The sequence below is a fragment of the Colias croceus genome, chromosome 7 (genome assembly GCF_905220415.1).
Source record: "Colias croceus chromosome 7, ilColCroc2.1".
In the NCBI taxonomy this organism is placed as follows: domain Eukaryota; kingdom Metazoa; phylum Arthropoda; class Insecta; order Lepidoptera; family Pieridae; genus Colias; species Colias croceus.
In genome coordinates, this window is record NC_059543.1 from 10,390,793 (window position 1) to 10,415,122 (window position 24,330).

The following is a 24,330-nucleotide window of genomic DNA, read 5'->3' on the forward strand; positions in this document are numbered from 1 at the left end:
TTGTATGAAAAATATTTTTTTGCTTTCTACATTGCATTATAGGAATACTTCCAGCGGGATGAAACGGTGGAAAAATTTAACGAATGCTTTAAAATGATAGAGTTGTGTACTATTCACATGTGTGCCATTTATTAATGTTCACAATGAAATGTGAACTTTATTTCAATGTGATATGTTTCAAAATGGTGCAGGCGGGATTCTCATATCATTGCTATAATACGACACTAGGTAACTACAATAAACCGTCGGTATTTTTGATTATCATTGAATGGAAAGCCTTTATTTCATATACATATATCTATTTATCAGTTTTAATACAATTAAAATGCCAATGAGCACTCATCTATCAATTTCAAAAATTATACAACAATTACGTCCTTATATCAAAATAGTGGGCAAATTAGTTTTATTAGATTACAATATTTATTTAAGAATTTTATAATAAATAAATAAAAACGACGTGTGGCACTCGGGGACTGCCGCGGTAAAGCTATTGCATGCTATGCCTTCAAGCCACACCTCCGCCCGTCGGAGCGGGTAGCGTGAGGTTTTTTCGTTACGGAATTTCTCGATTCGGTCCCCGCAATCAAGGCCCGCGATAGAAGCTATGCGATAGCTTAAAAATAGAGCAATATCCAATAATAATTTATAAAAAAACCTATTCATATTTATTATATCATTTTAACTTGAACGACAATCATAGAAACAAAATAGTAGAGCCTAAATGTTTGACGAAGATCAAAGAATCAAGTGTTACGATCTGATATCGATGTTAATAAGTCAATAAAACGTCGTTGGAGTGGAAGCAATCTCTTTTTATGAGTCCCGGGACGATAACTGCTAGAATTCAGCCCTCGGAGTATCTACCTATACAACATTAACGTCCAGTTATAGACAGATCAAATAAGCTCCTTAAGTGGTCGCCAATAAGATAAAAAATGAGTTATTGTGTTACGATACAGAATTTACAGTTGCTTTTGAAGTATTGACGCAATAGGTGTATTTGTAGCGCACATATAACATATCAAGAGGTACCTATTTTATATGTTCTGTGGTAGTGCATAATTGCAGTCAATTGCTATTGGGAATTAAAATGGTTTATAATACATTTTATTAAAAAAATTGTAAATCCAGTTCTGAATACTGTAATGTGTACCTATTGAATTATCCAGCGATAAACCATAAATTGTGATAATATCGGCATTAAAAAAATATAAACCACATGGTCAAAGAAAATTCCTATGGGAATGAAAAAATAAGATATGTCACTCTCTAGCTTCCATACCATAAAATCACTCCGATGCAACGTAAAAAAAGAGAACTTTCTCTTTTTAACCGACTTCGAAAAAAAGGAGGAGGTTATATTTTTTTGGTTTTTATGGCATTCAAATGCTTTATAAATATAAATTTATAAAGAATAGAAAAAATTCGATCACGAGGCGGGACTCGAACCCGCATCCTTCGCGCCATTCCGGCATTAGGCATCCGCCCCGGAATGGCGCGAAGGATGCGGGTTCAAGTCCCGCCTCGTGATCGAATTTTTTCTATTCTTTATAAATTTATATTTATAAAGGAGGAGGTTATCAATTCGGTCGGTATAATTTAAATATAACTAAAGTATCAATCGAATTTATAGTCTTGTTCCGCTTTCAGATTTCTGTAGAAACTACGAGAGATAGTAAAAGGGCACAATGGCAGGGCCATAAGTATAAGTTTATAAAATACAGTATCACGTAGGCAGTTGTATGTAATCCATTGAGAAACTTTGGGTTTGATTTAGGTGCCCGATCAATCACCCCATAGATAAAGTCATAATTGGAAAAGGTATAAATTAGTGCAACTCATATCCCGATATTTATACAAATTATATTCCCGATAGAATCCCATATATAAATGGATATATTTTCTTTCAAATATACTATTTCTTACGATTTTATTATAGCAGAGATGAAAGCAGTATTTAATTAATCAAGTATGGTATAATTTGTCTTCGTCAGGAAGCAAAGAGCTAATTTCCACACATTAGGGACACAAAGGGCCGATCGCCGGATTTTATTGATTACCATCTATTGTTCGCTTTCCAATCCCTAAGCGATACACTTGACGCGTGATTAGTACAACCACTTATAGCGTCCTTTGGATCTTAAGATTTCTTCAGTTTGATATTTAAGAAGTAGCTTAACGCGGCTTTGTCTGACTTAGCGTTGCGCGCGATAACCATTCCTCCTTCAAACTCATTGTTTTGGACGCAAATAAACACGGGCACTTTGAAAAAAAATACATATTGTATTTTTTAAGAGTATAGTAATAGCTTAAGCTTTACCATAAGTATGTTAATATAATATGTATATCTTTGTAGATACATATTATAAAACTAATTTGTAAAAACCTTACCGACTTCAAAACAAGGGACTCTACTCTTACCAATTGCCGTATAAAATACGTGACCTTTGATCAACAATGCTATATATCAACCCACGTTACAGCAAAATCCATCTATACGTGTAATATAAAAATCTTCAAGTATAATATGTATAGAATATAAGTAGATATATGAATAAAGCTGCTTATTATTAATCATAAAAAGCATAAACGATCATAAAAAGCGAGAGCGTTAGCGAATAACAACATTATCTAAATCCAAAGCAAACAACCCTCGATATATTCCGTTTACTAGCTGTGCCCGCGACTTCGTCCGCGTGGAATAGCGACTGCATAGTAGTTACTACTTTACATACAATTATTTAGTAAACACGTACTACCATAAACAATTCATAGAATTGTTAATAGAATTTATTACAAATCTAAGCTAAAAAACTTACGTACTTTCCGGAAATCTGGGGATATCCGGAAAATGCCTGTAAAATATCTGGGAAATCCCCCGGAAAATGTGTGAAAATGTCCGGGAAATACCCGGAAAATATGCGGAAAATATCCGGAAAATGCGTAAAAATGTCTGGGAAAAGCGTGGAAAGTGCCTGGAAAATCTCCGGAAAATGTCTGGGAAATGTCTGGAAAATATCCGGGAAAAGCGTGGAAAATGCCTGGAAAATCCCCGGAAAATGCGTGAGGAATTGCCCGGAAAATGCCCGGAAAATATCCGGAAAATGCGTGAAAATGTCCGGGAAAAGCGTGGAAAATGCCACTTCAAATTTGCGAAGTAATTAAAGCAGACAACCAAAAAAAGAAAAAGAAAGCTAAAATCTTTCATATTAAATGTATATGGGATATTCATATTTCATATGTACTTAATGTAAGGGTTTAAAGATATTTTTTTTGATATTTCTCGATTTATTTAAAAAAAAATGATTACGGCCATTATTAGGTTAAGTACTTTCGATATCAGTTTAAAGTTTTTTGTTATCTGTAATACTTACAAAAAAAAAATCGCCTGTGCACACTGAACGATTACACCTTGTACATGAATGCCTTAGCAAATGTTCGCCGTGATTATTTAAATGATCATAATTTTTTTTATTAATGAACCAATTGACATGAATTAAACACTAAATGACAAAAAAATTAACTACAGTTTTGGGTTCGGGATCAATTTAATAATTACACCTGCTAATATTTTTTTACATATTTTCATTGTATAAAATCGTAACATAACTTCCTTTATGTATTGTTCTATTAACACATAGATAATATCTTCCCAAGGTACTAAATTTTAATAAAAAAGTTGTTTTTGTTATTTATATCTAAAAAAGAGTAGTTATATTAGACAGAAATAAACATAAAATTTTTATAAGTTTTATGGAAGCTGAATGTAATGCAAATGGGCAAATGTAAAAGTAAAATTAGGTACCTATTTAAAATAAATAAATGAAACAACTACCAATTACAGAAAAACTTCTTTTTCTGTTGAAAATTGCTGGATCATGAGTATAATTCTTTATCTCTTACCTTGGGCAGTCTGGAAGAGATCGCTAGTAAGCGATAAGACCGCCTTATGTACATACCGTGTTAATCCATTTGGTATGATTGTAAATATTTTACTTGGTGTGGTACGTATATTAAATTGATAAATAATATGTACTCTGATCCCAGTACTATCTGTACCGCGAAAGCCATAACGATAATAAAACAACAGTAAAGCACGAATAAAAATCATACTTGTACAGTAGTTGTGAGTGCAATATTTACGTTTCAAAATAACATTTTTTTTGGTACTAAAACGTAGATTCTCACGCACGCACGCTGATACGTGGTTGGCTGCCCCCTTTCTCATTCCCGAAAAATATCCTCTAAAATTACCCAAGATTCTTCCAATGATTGTACCATACGTTGGAAATTAACTTTAGTCAACAATTGACCACGCGCCAGGATACTTATTTCTACTACATCCTCACGCAAATCGTTAATTTTTTATGAACATTGAATCTGTAAATAAAAAAAATGAAAAGATTACTTTACCTTATTTTATTAAAAAGCTACTAACAAATAAAATTCTATCAAGAACTTAAGTGACCTTCTTTGGGCGTATAATATAGTCTTGTAAAAGTTATACATAAAAATAAAATTTCATCATTTTCTTATTTTGTCGTAACTTCAATTCTAATTAAAAACATGAGTCTAACTATATAATTAATTATGTATAAAGAATAAATATAAAAGCCACATTTTACCTTTTGTGGGAACGCAAGAAGGATTTTTTAAAATGTCACAATTAACTGTTAATGGTGTCTTGTTTGACATCAAATAATAAACATCTACCCTCACTTGTAAAATTTTATTTAGTATATTCACATAAAATATAAGCACCTGAAGTGGACTCTGGGAAGACATGGGTTAAAAAGTTAAATAAATAAGTACAATTAAAAACCCCACCAACATCATATTATTTAATTCTTAATTATAAATTTGCAAGAAGAGTTAAATATGTAAATTGATTTGATTTTAATGAAGTCTCATAGATGGCACTGTTTTAAATTTGTCTTTATACTACTAAGATTCATTAAACTGTTTCTCTGCCAAAATTACGTAAATGACGTAGTTTTTATAGTGTAAAGCTAGATAATAGCGTGGCTTACCCAAAAACAACATTTAAACATGAGTCTTTAGATTGTACGCTGTGTAATACACGGAATACGTTAGAAAAATAAAGGTTCACAGCTCCTCCCCCGGAGGTGATAGCATGATAATGTGTATATAAAAGCCTCACCCGACCTGTTAGTAATATTCATGCAAAATTTGAAGTCAATCTATGCGGTACTTTTCGAGATTAGCTCGGACAAACATACAGACAAACAGACAAACAGACAAACCGACAAACAGACAAACAGACAAAAATTCTAAAAACTATGTTTTTGGCTTCTATATCGATTATAGATCATGGATTATGTATTCTTTTAAAAAAATATTCAATGTACAGTTTTGACTTTCCTACGATTTTATTATATGTATAGATTATTTTCCGTTTATTAGCGCTTAAGTATTGCACCCCAGCTCATTTGAAATAAACACCGGCAATTTAATGGTGCAACATGTAACCTTTATCCTCATATATAACGTGAAATCCCAAGTTTTTATGGTAACTGAAACACAGGAGGGTTAAAATGAACTTTTCATTGCTTTCGACATTATAATGTTCGTTCTCGCAATTTCAAGTTGATAATCCAGGGTCGGTTAATAATCCCAATGTTATCCATACGAATTAACTGGAGCTTACTTTTATTATGTTCTCCACGATTTTTGCCTGCTTTATGAGCTTTGATTGCGAGAAACATTTAATGAGTAAATATGGCTTCCATCGCGCCCATTCCTCTAGTGACTATCGTTATACTGGAGACAAACTTTGTACTATTTAAAAGGTAATAAATACAATTCTTACTGCATGTGTGTACTCACTTAGTTAAAGAATATTAATATTTTGTTCAAATTTGTTTGTATTGTGATATTAATATAAAATATTTTATTGGAAAATATAAATTGGTTTTCTTTTACGTAATTATATTTCGACATTTTCGATAATTTAATCTATTACTTACCTAGAACCGGATTAACACGCAATTTACACGTGAACATATTAAAATGATAGTAAATATATGTTTGAAATTATACTCCCCAGTGGGATCAGATCTTAAAGTTTCGAACTTGACAAAACTAATTGAATGATAGTACCTCGGGGGTTACGGTACATGAAAATCACATTCTCATCAAACAACCTCATGCTAGTTAGGTAATAATATATTTTTGAAGTGAAACTTCTTTAGGCGCGTTGAGAGTAAAATTTCAAGGTCGCGGCATGGCAATACTGTCACGTCATGGAATAAGACGACAATTTTGCTATCTTTGAATCTTGCCAAAGAAGTTTCGCTTCTGACACGTGTGCTCACACACGCTCTTTTGTAAATAAAATTACTATATTGAACCGCAGTTCATTATTTAAAATTGTAATACTCATAATTTCGTTACGATTAATATTACTTGGAATATACAATTTCAGGATTAATTTATTTTATTTATTGAATATTGTACGCTATCATTTAATTCAATATGATTTTAAAAGCGTGTTTTAAAAAATATTTAGCTTTTAGATATTATGTTTAATTAATTGTGACACATTATTCTCTCAATTAACTTTCAAACTATACAATTTTAAATGAAAATCAAAAGTAATGGCTTTCGACAACAACTATTGTTGAACTTTACTCGTTATTTTTTTGTAAGGGTTTCCGTATATTAGTTTACACGAACTAAGAAGCTTTTCAAAAGCTGTAAATTATAAATAACATTATTCTTTTATCATAACCAAACCCACATACTATACATAACTATTGACTCAGCAAATATATCTCTCCCTATAACCCTAACCATACGATATCTATACGAAAAATCTAAAATAATATACGTATAATTTTACATTTTTCGTACCGTCTTAGCCTATAAATAATGAGTCACAGCGATTCCTTGTATAAATGCATAAACCATCAGGGCCATGTGCGGTATGCCGCCTGCATACCGGGCAATGTGCCACATGTAACTTTGGAAAATTGTTTTCTTTGTACATATTATACTTTAGATTTAAACACGTATGAATATATTAGCAAATACGACGAAGTAGCAGAAATGACGTCACAGTTTGAGTTCATCTTACAGTTCTGTTGATGAAATTAATGTTTTGCAAGTAAATTTTACATCCATCATTTTATATATTGTTTCATTAATTTTACGCGAGAATTTAAGAAAGTATTTTATTCCTATTGTATAACATGTATGCTTTATTTAGTTCGTTATTAACTCTACCACCTATAACGCAAACTTTCAATTATATACTTATATTCACGTTATGTATTAAAATACATTGATTTATGAAGCGTATGTTTTAGTGAAAATCAAACTTAATACTTTATATCGGAATCCGGATTTAATATTCCAATATTTTGAAACGTGTTACATTTAAATTGTCGCCAATAAACCATTTTAAACCACATACAAAAATAATGTTACCTCCAAGTTCCATATCATCGATTATAAATATTTTATAGAATAAAAATGAAAATAAGTATCAGAATGAAAGTGAGAGTGTGAGCCTGTGAGGGAGAGTCAGCGTGAGAGAGAGAGGGAGAGTGAGAGAGAGAGGGAGAGTGAGAATGAAAATGAAATCGCTGAGTTATTCTACGGTTACGGTATAAAAACTTGTTTCATATAATTTTTTGTATCATTCATATCATACTTTAAACATTTCTGTTTACATTATAATGGGGTGATAACCTTCATCTGCCCCGGCAAGAGACAGTAAACTTAACATTCGTAGACGAAACATAATTAAAAGCGTATAAGCTTTACATAGAGCTTTACAGAACACTTGAAGAATATTAAACATTGTACAAAGCTAACTGAAAACTAAATACGAAGAGGAGATTGGCCAATACAAGAAAACAACTGTTTCTGTATACTTTTAAAACTTTTGCGGTCACCGTTGCATTGTTTCAGTACATTTCCAGTGACTTTGGTGCGGTATTATCGACCTTTCTTTGCTTCGTTTATAGAAATGCATTGACAAAGTGTACACATATGTCTACGATATACTATTATTATGTAATTAGGTTTACTATATATGTATCTAGTACCTACCTATAGAATATTTTGCAATGAAATTTCAACTAAACCACCCTTTACAACTAAACCAACTTTATAATTTAAAAAAAATCGTATTTTAATACGTCAACATTCAAAAATTTATCCCCTAGCTTATAAATTAATTTTACAGAGGAGAGTATTCCTAGAAACAGGTTCGAACTGTTGCTAATTGAAATGTTTACAGTAATAGAATTTGTTATTAGACTTTGAGAAATTAAACCTCAAAATTTACGAAACTTGTTTGTAAACGAAAGCTTTCTGATACCAATTATATTTACTGGCTGTCCGCCTCGGCTTTGCCCGTGTAACGTATATATGGTCTACACTCTACCCTATAGTAAAAGTATGAAAAAAAAATTGAATTGGTCCAATGGTTCCTGAGATTAGCGCGTTTAAACAGACAAACTCTTCAGCTTTATATTATTAGGCTTTATTGCAAAAGATCGATATTTATTTTGAGATACATGAACTGGCTTCTAATTTTATAAATTTTGATGATCGGAATTAGTTAACGACATTTCTACAAATTGAATCCAAAAATAACCTTTCGGGAAAACATTTGTGAATAGGGTGTCGATCTCAATACGCATTTTTAGCAATTACCACTTGGTACTCGAATGTTCTCGAATTAACGTAGAAACCGCTTCAATTCATTTCATTTCAATTTTGCTGTGTTTTAATTCAATTCGTTCTATCTGCAAAATGCAAATATCGTACATTATATTATTATGAACTTACTACTAAAACTAGGGACATCGCTATAAGAATGTCGATTGAAATAAAATGTTTTCGTTTATCTCTTCACTATAATATTATTTTCTATTACTAAATAAGATAATATACATTATACATACCTATATTATGTACTATCAATGGTTTCCAAAATCTTTTCACTCCGTCTCAGAAAACGGGTATAAAGTCGAATTTCACGAATCCTTAGCCCTTTTCCTTACTTTTAGATTTACCCAGAACGATTGCCTTGCGCAAAATATGGTTCCACAATCAACAAGTAAGCTGTACTTAATATAGCCACATATAAATCTATGTTCATTACGAGTACAATGCATATTTGAATACAGCTTTGGGTATTTAATTGTGTAATTAACATTTACCAAACTCGTTGTTTAACCAATTTACCGGAAATTTTAAATCACAATTGACAAGTACGGTTCGGTAAACCGTATGTTTGCGCTGCCCACACAACGTTCAACTTTACCTGTAATTTTAATGTACTAGAGAGGCTACATGGCTAGAAAATGATTTTAAAATTCATTGAACGTTTTCATGATTATATCGATTGTTTTGGTTTCACAAATCAGTGAATAAGAACTTAAGTACGTAAGACATTATTATAAAAACAAAAAACCCGACTGCAAGATTTAGGTATTATTCATTACTTTCTGCCGTCAATTTGTTTTTATTATTTTAATTTCATGTACCCAGCGTCAATCTCACTTTTAACACAAATATTGACACATGATTGACACCATAAAAATAAAAATACAACAAGCCTAAACAGCTCTAGGTCATAACATAACCCTCCTTCCGTCGCAGTTGAATAAAAAATTGATTAATACGCGTCTACCTTTGGTTTATCACTACATAGTATAAAACAAAGTCGCTTTCTCTATCCCTATTTCCCTATGTCCCTTTGTATGCTTAAATCTTTAAAACTACGTAACGGATTTTGATACGGTTTTTTTTTAATAGATAGAGTGATTCAAGAGGAAGGTTTTAGTATATAATTTATTCGGTTTTAGACAAAGCGGGCGAAGCCGCGGGCGGTAAACTAGTATTGTAAGGTATAAAGAAGGCTAACTGAGCGGACCTAGATCTGTATCCAACTTAAATGTGCTTGTTACAAGATACACACACATTGAGTTGAGTGCATTCAAAAACGATTTTAAAGTAAAGATCACTCTTTATGTAGACCTTCTACGTATTCAGTTCTTCAAATAAGATAATATTTTACGAATAAACCGCTTTGCGAGTGACAACTGATGAAAGGATAAGAAACAAAACATACATTTACAAAGGATGACACTACAAAGAATGTTAGCCCTTTAATACTTATTACAAAATCGCCCTTAAAGATAAATCTCAGTTCCGTATATGATGTGAGCCCAAGGGAATGTTTCGCTGTCTATCAATTTAACTATTTATAATACGTAATAAACAATTTTTGATACAGTTCAAGTAATAAACTTAAAATAAATAAAATAAGACGTGTGGCACTCGGGGATTGCCGCGGTAAAGCTATTGCATAGCATGCCTTCATACCACATCATCGATCCCGTCGGAGTGGGGAGCGTGAGGTTTTTTCGTTACGGAATTTCCCGATTCGGTCCCCGCGCTCAAGGCCCGCGATAGAAGCTTTAAAATCTCAAATATTATAAAAGTTCAGGTAAGCTTTGTATTGCTTATGTATCATCATAATATTTTATATTATATTACGTTCCTGCTGACTACGCCGTTCGCATGGGAACGGAATGCGAGCGTAGTTTTGCTGTGTTAGTTTTAAGATTTCATTAGAATAATTATTAATAGTGTATAATGATTCCTTAACTCCGGTCTGCACCGAGCAGACATGTGTGTAAAAGTTTCATTTTAATTATTAAATGTAGTTTCTAAGTAAATCTGATCTCTTTTTGGGGCCTCCGGCTATGGGAAATGCAATTACTACAAATGTAGAGCAAATCCCTTTTGTTTGTGTAATGTTTGTAAACATCCAATTACGGAATGGAGTTACTTAGCTCAATTTTTTAATACAAATAAGTATCTATGTTTAATAATGTCCATTAAAATATGTAGGTAAATAAATTGGAACTGGAACAGAGAGTGTCTTTTTCTGCTAAAATTTTAAGTAAATACCAAAAAAAATCCACTACAAAGATGCAATAACATTTGAAGCGTGGGTGTACCAACGTCCAACATACATAGTTACTTCTATATGATTAAATGAGAACTTTTATATTCGACTTTAAATGCTTACTTTATATTATACTAGATTTCCGCCCGCGGCGGAACCCTCTATATGTGTGCTAAATTTCATTGTAATCGGTATTTGCTTGAAGGATAACAAACACACACACACACACACATCCTCACAAACTTTCGCATTTATAATATTAGTAGGATCTATCATGAATTAATAAATAAGAAAACCACGAAAACAAACAAATATAATTTCATAAACAAATCCACTGTCGCCACACATTAAAAAAGGTAAAGTCTTTTCATTCTTTCATTCTACTGAAATATAACATCAATTTATTAACTCCATTATTTTATAACTACACCGTCACGTTCAAAGGCATTTAATGAAGTTAAAAAGTACAAAATATATCGACGACCAAAAGAGTACTTGATAATGAACGAAACGAAAATTCAAGTGAAAATTACTCAGTTAATTATTATCAAATAAAGAGAAAAGTGGCATCGAAATACAAAGAGCAATTTTCTATTTGAATACACAAATCATTTGAATGACAAGTTACATTTAAAATGAATAATTTATAGCAATTGTGACATCACTTTGATACGTGAAACCACTTCAAACAATAATGTCAAACCTTTACATAGTTGCTTGCTCTCGTGAACGAACATTGAGGATTGTACAACAAAACACAATCTAACCACTTATCTAATGAGGTAGCGAATCGATATTAATTTTATTATATTAATGTAGTTGTTTATGAAAATATTATTTGAACAGTGGAGTGGTTCAATTTAACATTGGCAAATGTAATTCCATCACAAAATGTATTTAATTTCTAACATATATTAAACTAGCGGTCCGCCCCGGTCTCGCCCGTGGTACATATTTACGTTTTCTCTACATAAAAACCATCCTCGTACTTCAAGGAATATAATAAAAAAAGAATTATCGAAATCGGTTCAGCCGTTCTCGAGTTATGCGCTTACGAACACATTTTGCGATTCATTTTTATATATAAGATTTTTAAATAACACGGTCTAGTCAATTGTACGTCTCCCTTATTAAGTAACCGAGAAGTTCTGGATTCGATGCCTTTAACAGACTAATAAAAGAAGCCTAGGTTTGATAGAACAGAAAATCGATGATGGAAACATAATATTATAATATAAATCTGCTCTGTAAAGGTAAGGTAGTTTCAATTTATTATGACAATTCAAAAGCGCTACTAAAAGAGTTGTGTGGTGAACAAATAAATAATTGTTTGAGTTTGAGTTTTACGGCACACTGTACTTTCAAAAGGTGTGTTTAAATATTGACTCACATTTTGTTTTTTAGGTTCGATCTAAACAACTAGATAATGATTCCTTGTGCAGATAATTTGTTTGGATAAAATGTAGAGTTATTCGACATTACTCAGTTTGACTCAATTTCAAGAACTCAAGTCTTGTATTCGTGGTTTTCAGATACTTATCATGTTGTAAAGCATACGTGTACTATTTTGCCAACAACCATGTGCTTGGCATTTTGAAGACTGTGAGGAAAATTAAAAAAAAAAGTAGATAGGAGGGTTAATAAAATAATAGACATTATTTGTTGCTGCAAATTCTTTATTTTTCGATAGCCACAATGGTCCGCATACAAATCAATTGACAGGTTTTCTAAAATACTACCTTTCAGTACAATGAAATAAATATTTGGATCGAACAAAGATCTCTCAATATATACAAGTTTAACTAGGTCTAAATTATGCTAAAAAACAAAAGAATAATGTATACTTTAACATATAACAACAAATTGTATCAAAATAATATTTAAAGCTGTTCCAAACATTAACAAACGTGAAAAGCAATCATCTGACGCTTATACAGGATGTCCCACTATCGGTATACTAAGCGCGAAGGAACTTGTAGTTTTGCATAGACTTATCACGTAAAAAAATCCTTAAACAACAAAATTACGTCAAAAATTTATGCTAAATTTTTCCTGAAAATCCATGTTTTCTTCTCTAGCTTCGCGCAGCCGGCATATACCGCTTCGCTAATATGAGCATTTTGTCTATGAAAACATAACCTTAAACGATAGCTCACGTGCTGATGGTAAAGTTGGGCGGGTTGCTCGTTATAGATGTACACATATAGTTTTAAGAATTCATCTATTTGAAAAAAATGCGTCTGGAATTTTATAATTATTTTTTACGAACTCAGCGTATGCAAAACTATAACCCCCTTTGAGCTTAGTATACCATCAGTGGGACACCCTGTATAATATCATAAAACAATAGCTGTATAGACTACCTATACTATATAACTTATTATGTACAGTCGATAAATCCTATTTCAATGTAGTATATTATTTCAAGCGCTAATTTCCTACATTTATCATACATACACGTTTCTTTTCAGTCTCTATTAATACTTTCTTTATATTTCTCATAATATAATTTGCTAAAGTGTAAATCAATAACGTTATAACTATACTTATACAAGAAGATATGTTATTATTTTATCAATTGCGCCTTGCCAGTCTACAAAGTTTACAGTATATAATTTATATATAAAATAAATGCAGTTATGGCTATAGTTGTTTCTAAGATTTTAGAATTAAGCGCGTCATACACAGTGAAGATACTATAATATTTTATGCTTAGATTAAGGATTGGTCTCCGCGCGCGCGCTACGACTAGATACCGCTCCACCTAAAAACAATAGCTCCGTGAGTGCGGCAACTCAGTTCTGTAGTGTGTGTAAGGCAATTTGTAAGGACGCTAGGTGACCCTAGTGTGTGCGAAGAATTGTACTGCCAGCTACATAAATTTTACCCCATAAATGGGAAATGGAAAGAAGTTTGAAAAATATTTTTATTTCATTTTGGCCTTGCCGGGAATCGAACCCATGAACATGTGACTCAAATCCACTTGCGATGCCACTATACTATCACAAAGGTTTTTTAAAAGTAAAAAAGCGGTAATAAAAAAAAAACATATATTATATGAGTCAGTTAAACAAGGTTAAACAGAAATAAATTATTGTTATTATCATTTTTTTTATAATATGCGTTAGTAATAGTATTGAAAAAAAAACATTATGAATAAAATAAGTTCAAATTAAAAGTGTGTTTTTGGGATATGCAGTACGGCAACACTAAATGGCGTCGTATTTTCGTAAACAACATTTTCAAAGTACAGGTGAAATATCGAATAACACGATTATTTCTGATGGTACGTGATCCCAGTGTCTTTCTTATTATTTGTTGTATTTTTTTTTAACAGTTTTATGGCACAAACAGGCATTTTACTTCAGGTTTTGTCCAAAATCTTTAGAAACTATCGGTACGCCCTCTCCACACAATGCTTGTGACACGACTGGCTCGGGTACGCCGATTTCGGCGTAATTTTAGTTGCCGCATTTTTCGAGTACGCCGGCGGTATCTAGTCGTAGCGCGCGCGGAGACCAATCCTTAATCTAAGATTTTATGTTAAGATTTTGTGGGATTGGGTGGGTTAAGACCCGAAATTTTGTGGGTCATTTGTAACAGGATGGCGGTTCTACAGGGGTCTTAGTACGCAATGACAAAAAGAAAAATGATGGTCAGAACGCTGATACCGGATACCTTAAGATACTATAACGTTTTATATTAGAAAATGTTAACATAAAATATTATAGTATCTATATTCACCGTGTGTGACGCGCTTTAGCTTTTGTACATATTATTACACACAATCTTCTAATGAATTGAAGATAATATTAATTCAGATAGTAATATTTATGAACCATACTCGTTGCAGGCTTTTAAGCATTAATGTTTCCGTTAAAATTTATAGGAAATAAAGTTCATCTTAGGAGCATTTACCTTTCGTATGAAGTAGCTATGATTGGTGAGATAATTTCTAACTTCAAATTTAGTGGATCATGACCATTTTAATATGAATATCCCCAATATAAATTGCCATCAACATCAGTTTATAAACTAAAATAATTGAGTCATTTACACTCACTTAAAATTTACAATTCGTCTTCGATTTAATAACATAAAACATACTGTATAATTATTTGTACTCAATCCTTGTTAAATCAAATACATGTGTTCATTAGAAACAACAACAACCACAAGATTAAAATAATAAATACGAAAATATCAAAAAAACGAGCCAAGATTGTTTCAATGAGACTGCTCCGTTACCTTGTAACCTGAAATCTGAAAAACATCCTAATTAATATTCATCATAAAAGCTTTTCAATACATTTTTTACCTTATAAATTTTAAGCCCGCGGGTAAGTGGAATATCCGAAAAATTACTAAGGTCTCTTGTTAAATAGCTTGTAATAATTTTTAGCGCTCGTTATTAATTAGCCAAAATGTAATAGCGCTAATTACACAAGAACAATACACTTTTATTTTAATTAAAATATAATAATAATATAATATACCTTGAGTTCCAAACGGCGTACTTTCTGATGACTTGTCCATCATTATATTAAGCCTTTGAATAACTTGAAAGAGAAAAAAATTACAAGATTATTGTAAAATTAACAAGGTGAAGTTAAAGGAAATTTATACACAATTTTCGACCTAGAACCTTCTTTTAAAGACGTATTGTACTTGGCTACACGGTACTTTTAGGGCGGCCGTACACGGACCGCTTCAAGCAATTGAGACCGACAGCTTAAAGCCACGACCGCGCGGTGAACTATGGACATTCATTCACTGCCGTACACGGACCGCTCGAGCAGTCGCGACCGATTCTAGCCGTCAACCGAGCGGTATGTAGGGACAGCTCGAGCTGTCAACGACCGACCGCTCGAGCAGTCCGTGTACGTGGCTCAGCCGTTAACTGCTCGACCTGCCCGTGTACGGCCGCTCTTATACAGTTTTCTACAATATAATAAATATTTAGGTATACGCCAATAGCTTTGAATAAGTATATATTTCGATATTAGAATATTGGAAATCTAAAGGAAAATTTGTCCATGAAAAAATCCTTTCATGTGATCTTCAAAAATCTCAATTTGATAAAGGTAAAGGAGGCAAAATCGTGACAGAATCCAAGACTACTTGATTTGTTTTTGTTTAAGTTGCATCAATAGAAACTCCAAAAATCTAGCAAAATATGTTTTTAATTGTATAATTCGAAGGTTTGAATAATGTCGTTCGTACAAGTTTCATCTATATGAGTACGGACTATGTTTAAAAAAGAAAATACATCAATCTTTTTTGTTCGGTAGCAAAAAATAGCAGTTTATATTATGCAAATAAAACGAATGGACCTGTTTAGATTCTTATATAGCAGTAATTTGGAATTTTGTTTACCTGAATCAGGACTATAATATAGAAGAGGAAAAAATGGAGGTAATCCACTTCTAAATACAAAGTCTCTATATGTATCACTTAAACATTATCTAACTGTTTTAACCTAGCACAAAATTAACGACAAAATCGCATTAAGCACTGGGAAGGTCAACTTTCTATAAGATTTGATTACCCACAGATATAAGGTAAATAAAATTTCGTAAAAAGGAAAACTAACTTACCATTTTTATTTTCCAACGCGGCGGGAGGCATCGCTGTGAAGTAAAATAATATCTTTAGCGTCTTAATATAAAAAGATTAGCACAGCTTGCTTGTTAGGAAAAGCTTTGTTGGCTTGCCTTGGGAACTCACATTTCTATGTTTATAATAAAAAACTAACTCAATATAATTTGTTTAATCCATGATTACAATCGCAGTTTAAAAATTTAAAAAAAAATATTTAAGATAATAGTGACTTTGATGAATTTTGAACGAAGAAATGAGGAATTGAGGAAATATATGAGAATGCAGGATAATTTACTATGCATCTGCTTTCGAAACATTAAAGATATACCTAGATATAGGTAAGCTTATTCAAAACTACGTTGAAATTCAAGGTATACGCATTTTGATTTGATTTAAAAATATAAAAACAAATGACATTGAAAGATAGTAAGAAAAATATTCAGGTAAGTTATTTTTAAAATGTATGCAATAATTATAGCATGACAACTATTTATAAATCTATGAACTTTAAAGTGCAGGAGCGAGCTTAGTGGATGTGTGAGTTAATTTGAACTATCGTACTCCTACACGAACAGATTTCACTTAACATCTAGTTCAAAAGAAAAAATATCATATAAATGACCTACTTATAAATGTCACCGTAAAACTGTACAAAATGATAGAATAAATTACGCCTTTTCAACAGATTGCTATCTGCCGAGCTAGAATAAAGTATAATGTCATGCTTTATTTATTATTGTTTATTACTTATTAATTTGATCAAACCTATTCTAACGGTCTTTACAATTGTACGTCGACATAAACACACAAATTAGTTTATTAAATAATACATACGATATAGTTTGATGGTGCCTTCAGTGTCGCCCAGCGCGTTTTTGGAGACACACCTGTAGGCGCCATAGTCGGAATTCTTTATTCTTCTTAAAGGCAGTCTAAGTACTGAACGGTATGTACCAGCTATTCTTTGTGGCTCTAAGCTTCCACCTACAATAAGAAACCTTATTATAAAGTAGTGGTCAAATCATTGTATTATTTTTTTAATAAATCATGAAATAAAAAAAAATATGTCCTCGAACTGCTTTTTAAACCCTACCTTACCTACATTTTTTAAAAATTCAAACGCCATTGACAATTTTTCAGTGCGTGATTTATTTTCTGATTAAATTCATTTCCCTCACTTTTATATTATAAGATATCAAATAACACTAGGCTTAGAAAAATATAAAAAAAAAAAGTTTTTTTCTTTAAAGGCAGATTATAATTAACCACAGTTTTATTATTAACAAAGATTTTAGACAATACAATATTTACCTTCATTTCATATAAATTATGAGCTATTAATTTATCAATTTCCATACAATCCCTTTATTCAGTAAACAGACGAGCATTAATAATTATTATCAGCTGACTACATCAATTGGTCTGTTATATAGAACCACTAGCGGTTCGCCCCGGCTTCGCCCGTGGTACCTACATGTATACGTTTTTTTTCATAAAAACTATCCTATCTCTCAAGTTGGATCGAACTGCACATGGTGTGCGAATTTTATTATAATCGGTTAAGTGGTTTAGGAGTCCATTGAGGACAAACATTGTGACACGAGATTTATATATATTAAGAAGATTACATTTCTATTACGATCCTGTTTAATCTGATAGTCACATATAATTAAATACTAATGCAATAACGTGTAAGTGCTGTTAAATAGTTTATCTACTTAATCAAATTGTATTTATTTTTTAATGCTATATGACTAGGTATGTAATTCAAGGAAATAAATTAAGAATTTGATTGAACTGCATTTATTAACCGACTTCAAAAAAAAGGAGGAGGTTATCAATTCGGCCGGTATGTTTTTTTTTATGTATGTACACCGATTACTCCGAGGTTTCTGAACCGATTTACGCAGTTATTGACTTGTCGTTCTTAAAAGTTGTTTAAATGTCTTCACTTTTGAAATCTATTTTTAATGTTATCTTGGATTTAACGTAAGTATTATAGATTAAAAAATTTAAGAATAAGCCTATTTAAGTTAAGCCTAGTGATATTGAGTCTCCGCGTGACCACGCTTGCTGTAAAGTCCCGAACAATTTAATTTTTACATCATTTTCCATACAACAATCGTCAAAATCCACCCATCCGTGAGCGAAAGTAACTTTTCCGAAGGATAATACATTATGACGTCATATAATCAAAAATTAAAAGTAAAGCGACCCAGTTTCAGTGTGTGCCCGCATCCCGTCGCTTGCATTATCTTGATATGCATTTCAGTATTATGCTGGATTAATACTATGGGTATACCTTTGAATGGTATAACTATTTCACTATGATATGCATAGAAGAATAAAATTTTATGGAAAACAGAAATGCTTCCGTACAGGGACAATATGGATACAATATAAACTCGGCGTTCATAGGTCGTATACCTATATGAACGCCGAGTCCATATTTTTCGTGATTATTAAATAACTGAAAAAGTTAAACTCTATTATTTTTTATGGTTAAATAAACAAAAATATTAATTGCTGAATAATTGTAATTCAAATTAATACAAAAAAAATCTACCTTTAAACGCACTCTTGGTTAGGTACATTCAACCCCTATTATAATGATTGTTACGTCGTGAATGATTATTTAAGTAAATTTTTGTAAATATATTATAATATTAGATTTATACCTATTATCATAGTTTCATATTACATTAGTTCATGACATAAAAATTATAATTACAAACATTTCAATTATATTTATTTGTAGCAATAGCCTTATTAATTATATGCGACGCACATACAAGAAATTTTGGCAATAATAAAAAAGTATCTAGGACTAATTCTTGCGTAAACATTTTTTATTCATTTAAATTACTTCCTTACCTATAGGAACAATTTCTCCATCCTCCCGGCTCCAGTAGCTAACTGGCTTGGGATACGCCTCTGTCTCACACTCTAGCACTAAGTCTGTACCCAGCGCTGCGCCAACCAGCTGATTCTTTATTGTTATCACTGGTGGAACTACATAATCGAAAGGCTTTATTAATACTGAGCCTAGAACTAATAAAGTTCTAAGAATAATAAAACCCACTAAATTTGCTCATTTGACGTGTTATGTGCTGAATAAAAGTATTCACAACAGCAATAGTGCTGTATTATTTATTTGAAAAGAAAGTCTTAGTATCATATTAAAGACTGACCCAGATGATATCAATAGACAGGAGCTCATTGTACAAAAAATACTACTTACTACTACTGATATATTATGTCAGATTGTTCAATACAAGTTATAACAATAGACGTTACCCCTATTACATACATGACCCCTTACTTAAAGATAACTGATGAAACAACATTATCTTTAGCAATTCTGCCCGAGTAAAGTTGAAATGAAATTTCATATTGATCATTTATCTATTTCTTGCATTTATTAGAAATCATAACATTTATTCCATTCCGTTTTATAACTTTACTACCATAAAATGTTCCTTACATTCAACGATGAGCATAATCCTCTTGCTTACGGTAGGCGGGACTCCATTTGACGCGATGCACAAATACGGCCCCGCGTGTTGCCTCGTGACTCTAGTAATATTTAATACGGGACCCTCCAGTGACGTCACTGCAATCACAATATATCCTTCAGACTTATATTACATTTAACAATTCTATTAACAGAAAACTCCACTGTATAGCATTTAAAGGTGCATTTCTATCAGATATTTCAGCTGTCTCTGAATATTAAAAAAATAACTTATAACTAAAAATTAATTGTGCAAAAGTGATTGAAACATGTGACAAATTAGGATGAAAATTTGCATATGACTCTATCTTTAATCAATAACTATTCCAACAATATTTGTTCCTTTCCATTCCAACTTTTTGAACCTATAACATGACCCTTTGTACTATAAACAAGTGAACGCTGAAATCTAGAGCTAAATCTATCTGTGAATAATAATTACTCATAGAAGTACTAAAGTCTAAATTCTACCATCAAATTCGTCAAGCGATTATCGCCCACAATACCTTGCGACCCGTTGGACAAAGGGATCGGTTTCGTGTGCTCCCTGCGCCATGTGATCTGGGGATCAGGGGAGCCAGTCGCAGCACAAGTAAGGCTGACTGGCGAACCTTCCCGTACGGTTTGGTCTGTGCTCGTTCCTCGATCCAGAATATCCGGTGGTACTGGTAGAAATATGATGAGTTTAAAATACAAATAAACTGACACAAAAATTATAAAAGTTGTTGTTTTTGGCTTTCATTTTTCTGATATAACTAACAAATAACATTAGATTTATATCGGCTTGTTTCATACAATATAATATACATATGTATTCGTACTATTTCATACAATATTTGAATAGATATACAGAATACAGACTAATACATTTTCCTAATTATTGCAAAAACATTTAACATAATTTTCACAACTCTATCGAAACTTATCTACAAAACAAGCATTCGCTTTATTAAACGACCAAATGAAAAAATACTACCAAATTTATACGAACCTAAGAGTTTAATTAAAAAAGACAAATAATATTTGTTTTAAATCATTACATAAACAAGCGTCACTACCCCATACGATATAATGAGACCTACTTCAACACGTCTGCGTAAGTTACATGCGTGCTATTGTTTTATTGTTAATTTTCCTTCACACAATCAAGGTTCTGTTACTACAAGAATTCTTATTGCTAATTGGACCTTAATTGGTTAAAAATTTTATTGCTTATTACAACATTTTTATTCGGAACGTGCTCACGACTTAGATGATATTTAAGTTGCTACTTATACAAAATAAAGTGGGAAAGGACAAAGTTGTTTCCTTAACATTCGCTAAATACCTTTAAAGACCCATCTAATTAAAAGCCATTGCAATTAACAAACATTATTTAGCAACATTAGCATTTTATTTCAACTTACATCGATTACAATTATCTTTAACACCCATTTCCTGTATATTTGTATGAAACCGAATTCTTTAAATAGAGTTATTTAGAACTACTTTAAACGTAAGTTTTAATTCAAACTGTGTACACTTATCAAGGATCGGTGACAATATAAAAATTTGATATCAAAGTTTGTTTTCAGACAACCGTTACCAATCCCGACCATATCATCAAACTTACCAACAATATCCAAATATCCAAGCTGACTCTTCATAGGGTCCGTATTTATCTGGCACATATACCACCCTCTATCCGTTTCGCGTAGTTCTCGTATATGCAGGAACCACGTTCTATGGTCACTGTGGGTCACTCCGACGCGCCGACTTCGGGATATCACGTGTGTGTGTATGGTCAGTATGGTTTGTGTATCTACACGAAGCCAGGCCACCTGTGGAGAATTTTGTATGATTACGCTTTCTATACGAGTATTATAAAGAAGATCTCTTAGGAATCCTTTATGAAGATTACTTTGTAGTTTAAACTAATAATACATGGTTCGCAGTTGATACACATGGTCAAAGATCCGAACATAAGTCGACCTGCACCGGCGTTATAATAGAATGAGACCAATTTTATAATAAACTAGCGGTCCACCCCGGCTTCGCCCGTGGTACATATTCACGTTTTCTTTACATAAGAACCATCCTCGTACTTCAAGGAATATAATAAAAAAAGAATTAAAGAAATCGGTTCAGCTGTTCTAAAGTTATGCGCTTACCAACACATTTTGCGATTCATTTTTATAGTATAGATTTAGTGTATTAAAAAATGTATTAAAAATGGGTTGACTGGGAAAATCCTGGACAGGACATTTTTAATGAATTAAAAAAATAACATTTTTTTTAATTAATTGCAGTATCAAGATAATAAAAAAAAATTAATAGACTTAAAGTATGAAACCTACAGAATGTGCACTCATAGTAGGTATACCCAGGTATGTCGGTACCAGTTACTTTCACTTGATAGGATGATGAAAAAAAAATTATGTCATTTACTGAAATTGTTTTATTATCTCGAAACTGCAATTAATAAAAAATGAAAATAAAAGATTTTTTATAATTAATTAAAAAATATTCTGTCCAGGATTTTCCCAGTCAACCCATTTTTAATACATTTTTTAATACACTAAATTTATTATAAAATTGGTCTCATTCTATTATCACGCCGGTGCAGGTCGACTTATGTTCGGATCCTAGATAGACCAAAATGAAGGGGGAAAGATATCTTTGTTTGTGCCAAAACTTCGTGCGATGTTGGTAATTCTCTTACCGCTAGATAGCTAGTAGAACTTTATTGAGTAGTTTCTAAATTATTTTTAAGAAGTTTTACTCTAGGTCAATATTATGAACACCTACTGGTTATAATAATTATAGAGATTCATTTTAACATAATGAGGAAACGTTAAACGTACCACTTATTAAGGGTTATATATTAATAAGGGCACGATAATAAATAAAATTGGGACCTTCATTTATAATAGTCATGAAAAAGCGTAGAAAGCTATCTCCCGGCCTTGACTTTCTGCATATCGCATTATTCTTGAAACGTCAGGTTGATTAAACGCAAAATAAATCATGTAAGTTGAAACTGTAACCTTATTTTTATTATTTACCTTCGTTTATAAAAATGACCGTTTTAACACAGTAGGTAAGTAGGTTAAGTATGCAGACATTTGTTAAATAAAAATAATTGATTACTCTCCTATACATAGAGTAGGTAATGTTATAAATCTAATTGTTATGGTGTTTTTTATATAAAAATTACGAACAGATTTGATAGAAATTTGGTTTGAAGATAGCTTATAATCTACTTTTAATCATGAAAAGAATACAGCAAGTAATTAATAGTAGAAGAAGAATGTATTGTGTAAGAAATTTCTATGAATTATAATTGATGATAAAAGATATTTGTTGGATATTAGATCTTATTCATACTACGCTTTAATTCCATATAATCCATGTACCATAACATCCTTACTTCACAATTATAATTATAACACCTAAGGCTGATTTTTCAATCCTTGGTTAAAACTTATTCATCGAATAACGTATAAAACTATTACTTCCAAAATGTATTCTAATAATTTGTCCGTATATGACAGTTTACAGGTGACATTTTAAAATGTTCGTGTAATACTTTATTGGACGGATAAATTTTAACCAAGGATTGAAAAATCGGCCCTTATTAGCTCCCAAATATCAAGATAAACCAGTGACTATAGTAACGCGATGCTTTAGCTTTGCAATCTTTCCAAAGTTAACAACTGCTCAAGTTTCAAGTAGTTTATATGCACATAATCTGTATACTTTAGCGTTCAACACGTTGTTTAAAACCTCGGCACGAGTGATTCCGGAGGGTGTAGTTAGAATACTTTAAGATGCAGAATCTTAAGTGCTTTTATTGGACAAAGATGCAGCTTTATACCTACTGTTTCCTTTATACTGTTCACATTTTTCGTAATTTTATATTTTCATGAATGTATTCGTTGTTATTATACAAATTAATTTATGAAAGCAATGTCTATTTACCCTAGCGAAACTGGTTAATTAAGTCTTGATATATATTATATAGTGTACATAATAATATGTATGTTGTATATAATACAACTAGCTGCTCCGCGCGGTTTCACCCCCGTGACTCCTCTCCCGTTGGTCGTAGCGTGATGATATATAGCCTTCCTCGATAAATGAGCTATCTAACATCGAAATAATTTTCAAATCGGACCAGTAGTTCCCGAGATTAGCGCGTTCAAACAAACAAATTCTTCAGCTTTATAATATTGGTATAGATGATAATATCTTTGTTACTCTGACAAGTATTTAAGATACT

At 31.9% G+C, this 24,330-nt stretch overlaps 1 protein-coding gene across 1 annotated transcript in view; it reads right to left on the bottom strand.

Moving 5' to 3' along the window:
• Window positions 1-14,743: 14,743 nt before the first annotated feature.
• LOC123693342 (lachesin-like) overlaps window positions 14,744-24,330 on the bottom strand; it is a 33,174-nt gene continuing 23,587 nt past the window's right edge. Inside the window, exons 3-10 of the mRNA XM_045638398.1 lie at window positions 21,682-21,889; window positions 20,576-20,734; window positions 20,040-20,168; window positions 19,430-19,567; window positions 17,390-17,539; window positions 16,552-16,584; window positions 15,451-15,513; window positions 14,744-15,217 (exon numbers count right to left, since the gene is read on the bottom strand). Coding sequence (XP_045494354.1) covers window positions 15,135-15,217; window positions 15,451-15,513; window positions 16,552-16,584; window positions 17,390-17,539; window positions 19,430-19,567; window positions 20,040-20,168; window positions 20,576-20,734; window positions 21,682-21,889 — 963 coding nt within the window. The 3' untranslated portion in view covers window positions 14,744-15,134. The remainder of the gene's footprint in view (window positions 15,218-15,450; window positions 15,514-16,551; window positions 16,585-17,389; window positions 17,540-19,429; window positions 19,568-20,039; window positions 20,169-20,575; window positions 20,735-21,681; window positions 21,890-24,330) is intronic.